Here is a 10,811-nt window from a genome sequence, read left to right on the forward strand (position 1 = left end):
TCTGAAGAGATAGTTTCATTGGAAAAGAAATTAATTACGTATTTACATTCACAAATAGAGTTTGATCTACTGACTCTGGAAACCTAAATACGTATGGCTGCAGATACAGTCAGTTCCCAGTTTAGGTAGAGGAGGAGGGAAGACCATTGTTTAATTCCCACTGTCCAAATAACAAAAAAAAAAAATTAAAAAAAAGATTCTTCATGATTGTCCTCCCCCTCTCCAAAAGCTCAAGCACAGTCTATCTGTCCCTGTGAAAGTCACATTCCACTTTTTCTAAATATATTAGCCAGTATTTTCACCAAAAGGCATCAAATGCTCAGATCAGTTTCTGAAATGAAAATTATTTGGCATCTTTACTAATAGAATAAGGAAGTATTTTAGAAAAAGAGGCTAGTGATGACGTTGAAGCTGAATCCAGCTAACAGTGTATATCCACTTCTTAATGTCCAGCCCCGAGTGTCAGCTATATGACTTGCTCTCCCCTTTTAAGTGAATAGAGTTTACTCACTTCTTATAACTACTGCACAATTAATGTATAAGGCTGTAACCTCTGTCATTTTATTCTATGAACCATTACTTTTCACATAATATGTTTTCAGTGGTAAGCAAATTTGAAACACAATATTCAGCTTGCAATATTTGACTAGGCAAAAAAAAAAAAAAAAGAAAAAATATCATTTTCAACAAGTTAAATACTTTGTTGAAGTATTGATTTCCTTCAAGTCACACACACATCACTATACCAAGGCAGTGCTTCTTCAAGTACTTCATTACTAATGCAAATTATGATAAGCTCTTTCTATGCATCTTATTTCTATTGTTGTTATTTAGATAGATTCCACCAGTACTCTAACTACTTTAAAACAAGTTTAAAAGACACTTTTTAAATCCAAATATTTTATATTACAGTCTTAGATACGGCACATAAGCAGTAAGGATAAGCCCTACAGCAGTAAACTTCTATCTATGTAGCCTATCTACATGTCAAGATGATTTTGGTAATTAATGTTTCTTCAGAAAACATATAAGTAAGTTACAACTTTTAAAAGCACATGAAATATTTTCATTCTATTGGGAGGTGCATGCACCCAATATGTGTTACATGAGTGGCACAGCTGGCTAAATAGCAAAGCGTGGAAGAAGGTGCAGGGATTTGTAGATGTGGGGGATGTGTAAGGAGTTAGAGGTAAGGTCAGACAGCGCACTGGGAGCATGTGAGGAATTCCTCTCTGACAAAGTCTTCTTTAAATTTGTCATTACAGTGGACAGATACTGTATTACAGAATTGCATTTTTAAAGAAAAGCAGCTGTCTTAACCTGGGTAAAAAACAAATAGCAAACTGTGTCCTTGTGTTTGAAGTAGGAAAAAAAAAGGGGTTTTTTTGGCATTGAAAAGAGGTTTGAATGCCTTTAGCATTTACAGTATTTTGATGACAGTTACATACAGTAAATGCATTTCCTTTGTAGCTGCATGGAATAGTAACTTTGGTTTGAAATAAATACATGAACAGATGAAAAAAAACTTGAACAAGAAAATTCCAAGTTAATGCAGTAATTTGTATGTTTCTTTTCTACCTTGATAGAAGTAGCACACATCACACATGCTCATATCTTAGTTACAACTGCACGCACCTTCTTATATCATTTTCCTTCCGATGTCTCTGAAAGTTCTTATTAGTGACATATCTTCATATTCTTGATTAAACCCATTATTAACTGGTCTGGATGGCTGGTCATAAATCCATTCACTTGGCAGGGTAGCACTGCTATCTGTACTTCTTGATTCATTCTTGCACTTTTTACAGCACTGGTGAATCTGTTGCAATATTCCACAAAATATATTGTTAAGCAGTAAAAATGTTTCCATCAGATACATCATCTTTTTAGAGAACATGTTGTTAACTACTGGGATAACAATCCAACATTTATTCTGAATTGTTTTAAAAGTTGTTATGCATATCACAGTCAAAATGAAACATGGAAATACTAATTTTAACTACTCTTTCATGAACTGACAGACTATTCATTACTACTGTTAATAATAAATGTTAGTGATATGTTTACTAAGATACTAACACCTATGTAGTTACTGTTTTATAGCTTACTTGGTTCTAACGAAATAAACATGTGGAATATGGTCAGATGTGGGCCACTATGATGCAGCAGAACAATTGTAGTACAATTTGGCTTAAAATAAGAGCAAGAGCTATCATCAAACAGTATTAAATTAATTTATTTCAGTGAATTAGCTTCTTAGATGCTTGATTCTAAGCTTTTACAGGTAGCAGAGTAAGGACGATTCACATTGTACTCAAGAAACAGGCAGAAAGTGTGTACAACTCTTTATCAGTGATTTCGTTTAATACTTCTCGAATTCCCGATATTATACTTGAAGATGTATGTGTGCTGTTACTTTAGAAAAAAATAGAGCATGGGAGTAGGGGGAGAGACATTTTCATTCATTCTTTTTTCTTATATAACAAAACCATTTATTTTTTTCAGAGTGGATGAGATGGGTGTCTTCTTTTTGGGGGAATTCCCACGTGACCACTGTAATGGCTTCTCCATAAAACAGACACAGCTGTCACACCAGTGTCATTGGGATAGCACATTGCTGTGCCCTAGTCTGGACTTGGAAGCACTGAGAAAGTTTGGCAGAAGAAAGAAGCAAGGGAACAGCTGAGAGGACTTTAGACTCAGAAAAGGCAGGTCACACCTCTTCTCGAGGTTAACAGCTCCGTACAGAAGCTCCCTGAAGGACTTCACCAGCCATGACATGCTGGGTTTAAGCAGTGGCCTGTAAGGTACAAAGGGCCTCTGAGTCTTCTAGTCCCACTTTCATTAGTTTACACTCTGATTTTGATATAATGTACATTTTCATGACAGGAAACATTTGTCATTTAGTAAAGAAATGACCTTTAAAAGTTATAAACTTCCTAACTATAAATCTCAGTGTTGGTCTGTGTGGTGGGTTGACCCCAGCCCACAGACCCACAGAGCTGCTCGTCACTCGCTCCCCCATCCCCAGGGCGACTGGGGAAAGAATATGAAGAACAAAAGCAAAAAAACCGCTCATGGGTCAAGATAAAGACAATTTAACAGGTGAGGGAGATAGGAAAAAAAGAAATCCAACAAAACAAGTGATAGAGAGGAAATCATTCACCACCTCCATCCAGCAGACCAATGCCCAGCCAGTCTCTGGGCAATGGTCATCTCAGAAGCAAACCCCCCCCTTTGTTCTTCTTCTCCCACCCCAGTTTTTATTGCTGAACATGACATTATATGGTATGGGATATCCCTTTGGTCAGTTGCGGTCAGCTCTCCTGGCTGTGTCCCCTCCCAGCCTCTTGTCCACTCCCAGCCTACTCCCTGGGTGGCGGAGTGAGAAAAAAAGAAAGCCTTGAATCCATTCAGGCACTGTCCAGCCAAAACATTGGTGTGTTATCAACACTGTTTTAACCACAGATCCAAAACAAGGCGCCATATGGGCTGCCATGAAGAAAGTTAAACTCCATCCCAGCCAGACCCAGTTGCTCGCTACTGCTTGCTAATTGTGCTCTCAGTGACTCATTTTAGGAGAGTCTAGGTTGGCTTCCTTTGTATATTATGGATGTGAAATGGCTTTTGGCAGGCTTCTGCTGCTACTGTATTTTAGCAAGGTTTGACTGTTTGCCACATCTCTGGCACCTGAACTTTGTGAACATTTCTAGTTTTGATGTGGCTTTGAGGTAACCATACTTAACAACTGGTTGTTAAAGAAAACAAAACCCAAACTTTACTTGACCTAGAAGGGCAATAGGATACCATAAATGTCATTGTAAGTCTTGTAACTTATGTCACTGGTGCTGAGTCTTATATAATAAGGAAGGTCTTGGCTCTGCAGTGGTATCAGCAGTGAGGAAGCTATTGCCACCATGCCAGGTTCAGTGACACCTACGTACAACTACACAAGCTGAGAAATAGAGGACAAGGTGAAGGAAATCCTGCCTTTCGATCAGGACGTGGCTACCTGAAAGATCCATCTTTCTGGATTTAAAATAGCCACCATTTTAAAACCTTGTTGAGTCCTCAAGAGCCAAGTTTTCTTCCTTTAAGCCTGTTAAGTTCGGTACCTATTCGCTCTTGGTCCAATTTAACTGCGTTTGTTAACTTTTATGAGACTCTTCAATATTGGTTTTGAGGAGGGATGCTGGTGAAGCACAAAGAATTTTTTAGGTCTCCTATAAATCATAATCTTTGAACTACATTTGCAAGTAAGAACCTCATAAATGTGAGCACCCTGTAACTGTTGAGAGTTAGGCACGAGTGTTGTGCCGTCCATGCCTTCAAGAACTGTGATGCTCATTTGCATCAAGTTAGGGCATAGCTCAGATTTCTTCAGCTCGTGTTTATTTCTTTCCAAATGGTTTAATTTACATAAGGGATATTCCCAAGTAGGATCAAAGAAGAGCTATTCACTAATAGCTATCTTTTTAGGTTTTGGTTAAAAAAATAAACTCTAAAAAATAATTGATTAAAATAATTATTAAGTTTTTCCTGAAGTGAGGAACCAAGCCACAACTAGTAAAGAGGGAAGAATTTTTAAAATATCATGGTAAGCCTAAGAAATCACCCCAGGCTTAGACATTTTTGTATTAAAAAAATGTTTTCTTTTTCTCTTGCAAAATATTTTCAAGTTTTCAAGTTGCCAGGGAGCTGCACTGTTGGCCAGGCAAATGTCAGGCAGCGACCCATACCGACTAGTGGGTGGGAGTGGGCATAAAGGCCTGGCACAACTGGCTGGTTGGCCGGAACACAAGTAAGACAAAAGAAGAGCAGACGTTGATGTGTGTCCAGGGGAGCTGATGAAATTAGGAGCTGGAGCCCAGAAGCATGGAGGGAGCAGGATGTGTTTCAAACTGCTAATTATTTAGGTGATTTTTTTTCTCATTCCCTTTTGTTTCCAGGTAAAAGTCACAAGATCAGCCAGCAACACAGAAAATAGCTTCCCAGTTGTCGGCAAGATCAGAAAAATCCCCCAGATATAATTTCTCTATATGTCAGAGCTTGCTTTTTTTTTTTTTTTTCATGGCCATGTCCTGAAAACATTCACAGACAAGGGGTTATACCTCTAATGCTTTAGTTAACAGAAAACAGAGTGTCTTTTTACTTTGCCACAGGTGGATATTCAGGCTAATCTGCTTATCGTTTCTTTCTGTCAGAAGATGCCACCCATCTTTAGGTTTGTAGCATTTATTTCTGAAGTTATTACTTACACCAAAAGCTATGATAACTGTGGTGACAAAGATGGCATATCCAAGAAGAAGGAACCAACCCCACCAAGTCTCTTCTGATCTTATACAGTCTTTGCATTTTAAATCTGAAACAAAGAGAAAGAAAATTAAGTATTAGAAAAAGAAAATAACCCTTGCTTTTCCGATAAGATTTAATTTGAAGGATTAGTGAGGATTGGCCAGGCAGCACAAATGTTTTTATTTTTATCAAATTTTCTTTCATTGTTTTTTTTCAGGTTAAAAGGTCATGTTTCTCATGAAAGAACTGTTGTCTTCTTTTTACTTCAGACATGAGATTTTTGAACCTGTTGTAAGCTACTTATGAAATGGATAGTAAACAAAATTCTTAGTTTACTAGAAGTGGAGTATCTGAAAACATCTTTGTTATGTGGCACACACTTAGGTAATGGTGAAAAAGCCACTCTAAATAACAGTTACCTCACTAAGTCTCAGTCAACATTTTCTTTTTTTTTTTTTTTTTTAAACCAAACCAAACCAAACAATCAAATATATGCTTATGATGCGATAGTCAAAAGAATTTCATTGGCTGCTGCTTTTTAGCGACTCAGAAGATTTGTGTTGGACAACTGTTAAACATAATGTGAAATCTAGAATTAGAGAGACGGTTTGCATTTGCTGGTCAGATTTGTCTGGAAAGTCCACATGGAGAAAACTTGGCTCATCTGCAATAGTGTATCTTGGTCACTGAGGTCACATCCCCAGCAAGATTATGGAAATTGGATTCATAATTTGAGGATGGGGGAAGAGTTATAAGGTGTTAAAAATTATTTTACAATCAAAAGGAAAGAAGTTTCACGCCCACTTATTCCTACTTTCATGTGCATGCTTTCTAAAAACCCTCACACTGCTGTGTGAATTTACTGTTCATTTTTCAGTAACTGGAAGAGGAAGCACAAACTATATATTTCAAAAGAGACCACCGGCTTATAAAGAGTGGACAAAATTATAAAAAATATAATGAAAGATTGTTGGGGATTTGGAGGTTTTTGTTTGTTTGTTTTGGTATGGAGTAAAGATCCAGAATGTGGAGAATGTTAAGTATTTTTATATATATAAACTAATTAATGCTATATATGTAAATGTACCCAGTATTTAGAATATATAAAATATAGAATCAATGTTGTACTGCATGTGAACCGGTTTAGTTCCAAATAAAAGTCTCTGTCCCCAAGAAGTCTGTCTGTCCAGCTGTATAAATAGTTCAAACAGAAGGCCTGCCTTTCCTCCCCTACTCATACGACTACAGACTGCTTTATCCCCCTCTTCTTCCAGCAGAGGTGAGCGTCGGGGGAGAAGGTAGTAAGGCTGAAGGAAAATTTAATTCACCTTGCACACATCAAGTCCTTTTCTGTCACTCCTAAACGCTCCTTACCATGCACGGTCAGCTTGGTGCCATTTCCACGTTTGCCCTGGATTTTCTGCGTTAGCGTCACGTCGCAGAAATAGGAGTTACTGGCGTTCTGGTCAACGTTGCTCAGTTTTAAGATGGAGAATCCCCTGAGGGTGTTCTTTGTAATGTGTACCTGTGGCCTGCCCGCGCCCGGGCTCGACTGGAGGCTCTGCTGGTTGTGGCAGTCGGGACCTTTCCTCCAGTACACGACCGGCTCCTCGTTCTCCTCGCTGGGGTACTCAAATACACACAGCATCCACACCGTGGAGTTGAGGAGCACGCTGGCATCTTCAGGGTATTGCACGACCGAAAGCTCTGGCCCGCTGCTGGCTGTAGGGCGTAAGTAAAGGACATTCAAGGAAACAGCGGTATGCTCTCTCAGGAAGGGTCGTCCTGGCCAGCTGAATACTCGGGTGTGGCAGACACCTGGATGCGCAGGAAGCCATAGCTACAAGCACGGATAGCGAAAGGGGCACAAGGATGAGGCAAGCCACAGTTTTGCTACTGCCTTCTGAGAAGCCAGCGCTGCAGCCAGCGTTCAGAGCAGAGTTAGAAAGACAGTCATTAGCTTTGCCTAAAGATCACGTATCAAACAAATTACACACAGGGTGTAAGAACTGCAAGCCCAGGAGGTGACAGAGTAGGATTTGCAAAAGAGCAGAGGACTAGATTAAATTTGTGTACAGTTCCTACTATTCTTCAACTTTTGGGATGCCTTCATGACGAAGCTTTGCTCTGGGAAATTTCAGACAACGTTTCCAAGTTGCAAAAAGTTTTATAAAAAGTACACATACTTTTACAAACTTAAGATGTTGTTCTGCAAGCGTCTGCACTTCATCTAACTAGCATATTTCCTATGTACGCAACAGTTGTTGGCTCAAACTTTATGGTCTCTGTAAACGTGTGTCAGATACGTTATTTACACAACTAATAATTATTGGATAGTCATTGGGCATATTACAGTTTGTATGAAAATGAAGGATGACACTAAAACTCATTTTGGCAACAATTTACTGAAAAAGCTCTGCAAATACCTTTATTCTGAGCAACGTGCAAAACTGAAATGCTCTTTTCACAACTACTATATATGCGCATATAGTATTTTTATGAAGGATTTTACTGGGAAATACACATTGCCAATAGCACTGATAAAATTTACAGTATGAGATAGTTATGCCATTATTAAACTAATGAAAAGATGTGAAAAATCTTTTTCCATTCTATGAATTTGAAGGAGATCTAGGGGAAAAATGGCAGTTACAATTGTTCTAGAGGTCAATATCACAAAAAAGCCAGGATTATATTAAAATGAGACTAGACCAAAGGAAACTAAGGATCGTTATTACCTTCGTTAAAAGTAATGTTAATACTCCATTAATTTTATCCTATTATTTCAAAACATCATTATTTAAATATTTGCATGCCCTTTGTTATGGGCAATACTGGAAAACAAGGAAACACAATTACAGCTACACAGAGTAAAAAATTAAAAAATGAAATAAGCACAACAGTAATGAATACCTTAGGGAAAGAGAAATCCTATGCTTGTATTAAACTAAGTACAAGGATTATTCAAGTTTATTCAGACTGACTGCTTGGAAATTTTCTATGCAATCTCAAAAAAATTTTCAATTTCCATAATTGTTCAGTTTTGGTAGTTCCTAACATCACATCCCAGAGTCTCTGGGTATTTTTTTTTTTTTATTATTTTTCAAGGAAAGCCTTACACGGACACTATGGACACATAAACTAAATGTACACAGTTAATGCACAATGACGATGAATCCATAGAAGATGGATATTTTGAGAGAAAATTCTTGCATGTATACAGACAACAATGAGCAAAATGACTGGGAGCATGCCTGAAGTAAATATATTACTGTGCTTTGAAGAGCTAAAAGGCAAAAAAAAAAAAAAAAAAAGAAAGAAAAAAAAGAAAAAAGGCAAAAAAAGCCAAAAAAAGCCAAAAAAAAAAAAAAAAGGCTGTGAACAAGACAATAGACCTCAAGAATCAAATCTGGTAATAATTGCAAAGGATCCAGAAGGCTAAACTGATAATTCATTTAGACATTCCCTCTTCCAGAGGCAATCGCTTGCCAGTCTAAAAGTTGGCAGGCGGCAACATCTGCATTTCCTCCCTCTCGACAGGGACGATGGCATGAGTCAAAGCCTGGAGGTCACTGAGGTGCGCTTTACTTAGGCAAGCCTCAACTTGCAAGTAGTTTGAAGGCGCTTTTCCAGGCAGCGTAGTGATGAACTGTTACAATTTCTTCTGAATAGCAGAACGATCCCCTACTCGACACCCATTTCAGGTGACATCTTGCTCTTTTCAGCACGTTACACAACTAAGCTTTATCTGCATTTAGGTTTTGAAATTTTAACTAATAAATCACTTGAGATTATTCTACATTAAACTCAGTTATTTTTCACATTAAATATCCACATTTAAATGCCTACACTTAACCATACTCTCCATTTGTAGTCAATAAACAGAAATAGTAATTTAAAGGCAAGATTAATTTCATCCCACAATAAAGGTTTAAGCAGGTAAAATGTTGTGTTGTTTTTGGTAACCGATTTCTCACATAGATTAATGAGTTTGGATAAAGACATTAAAAATTCCATGACATGAATCTTGTCTTTTCCATCTGAGGACATAAAACTAGACTTCCATCACAAATGTTCTTGTATTTATGGAATTGCTTTCAAATGAAACAGTTTGTCTTTTAAGTTTTACATCTACATTTTTATACAGAGTATAAAAAATTGGAAAGTCATTACTAAAAGCAGACAAAACATGCATTTAAAAATATAAGGACAAATCAATAAGACGTTTTAAACCAGCTGTTTACTCCTATTTTTTGATAGTCATACTTTTTAGATTTTTTTCATTAGAATGCATATACTAAGAAAAGTATGTTCAGAAACACCTGGACTGTACTTGAAAGAGACTCCTGAAAGCTCACGTGAAACACATTTTGAAATTGAAATAATCCAGAGGAATTTCTGGGACATATGTTTCATTTGGGTGAAAAATAAATATTTTAAAAAATCAGTACATCACATTGATAGCAGTATTTCACTACCCACAAAAAACCAGTCTCACCTCAGTCAATGAAGGAGAGTTAGCTAACTTTGTGAAGAGAAACAGATGACGCATATCTGAGAGATCTTTTGCATTTTCATCAGGCTATATGATTAAGAAAAAAATAGTCTTAAATAACTTTTATGTTTTTTCTTTTAAGTTTGTTGGTGTAAGTGAATACATACACTTTTGAAAGTATTACAAGACCCAATTTTATAAAAATTTGAAATAAACTTAATAGGTTATGAAGTTGATGTATATATAAAAATGTCAGTATAGATTCCTAACACGCAAAAATGAACCCACATTTTTCTCCTTTTGCAGTCAGAAGTTATTTTAGTTTTGTATCAATTGGGTGTAACTTTAATTTTTATCTATTCTTTTAAGTACTTTTATACTTTTTTTCTCATCTTTGCTTTCCTCCATAAAACAGTAGTGTGAAGACTTTATGAAGAAAAACTGAGCAACCAACATTTTCATCCTTGATTAAAAATTATCACTGCCTTCCTTGATCAGTTAGAGTTTGGAGAATTCTGGAGTAAAATAAAAAAAAAAAACAAACAAACACACACACACCCCCACCACCACCCTAACAACCAACAAAAAATCCCACTACTTACCTGCAAAGTGAACAAAGTAATATAGCATAATTAATGTACCAAGCCTCATCCTTTTCTTGGGATTGCTAATGCAGAGGTTTTAAAACCTCAGCCGAGACTAGTGATACCACAGCTTTCAGCGAATAGTTGAAAAGTAAATTAAAGCTCTCCTAAAAACATGTTTTTAACCTTGTTTCTAAGGGGAGGTGCTTGTGGTTTCATTCACCGTAACTATTTCCCTTTCTGCCATCACACACCCTGGACATTGCAACATATTAGCTTCTAAAATCATAATTTCAAATTGAACTCCACTGGGACTACTTTTCCATTCTGAGAATTTTCTTCAGATGACAAGGAGGAGGATCAGTTTTGTATAGCAAATTTACTTAAAGCTACCCATCTGGAAAACAAACAAAAAAACCCAAGCAACCAACCAACCA

General features: G+C 37.0%; 1 protein-coding gene across 1 annotated transcript; it reads right to left on the minus strand.

The window, feature by feature from the left end:
• Window positions 1-10,482, minus strand: LOC129201781 (uncharacterized). The gene is made up of 4 exons (XM_054813502.1): window positions 10,393-10,482; window positions 6,670-7,017; window positions 5,259-5,362; window positions 1-1,819 (listed from the first exon to the last, which is right to left on the minus strand). The coding sequence occupies exons 1-4, from the start codon at window positions 10,439-10,441 to the stop codon at window positions 1,640-1,642; spliced, it is 681 nt and encodes a 226-aa protein (XP_054669477.1). The 5' UTR covers window positions 10,442-10,482; the 3' UTR covers window positions 1-1,639.
• Between the last annotated feature and the right edge of the window lie 329 nt (window positions 10,483-10,811).

This window comes from Grus americana, chromosome 1 (genome assembly GCF_028858705.1).
Source record: "Grus americana isolate bGruAme1 chromosome 1, bGruAme1.mat, whole genome shotgun sequence".
NCBI lineage: Eukaryota > Metazoa > Chordata > Aves > Gruiformes > Gruidae > Grus > Grus americana.

Excerpts from the sequence above, each read along its gene's own strand:
- LOC129201781 (XM_054813502.1), bottom strand. The coding sequence starts at position 10,441 with ATGAGGCTTGGTACATTAATTATGCTATATTACTTTGTTCACTTTGCA. Across the intron at positions 7,018-10,392 it reads TTACTTTGTTCACTTTGCAG|CCAGCAGCGGGCCAGAGCTT; the intron begins GTAAGTAGTGGG and ends TACGCCCTACAG. Across the intron at positions 1,820-5,258 it reads CAGTTATCATAGCTTTTGGT|ATTCACCAGTGCTGTAAAAA; the intron begins GTAAGTAATAAC and ends ATATTGCAACAG.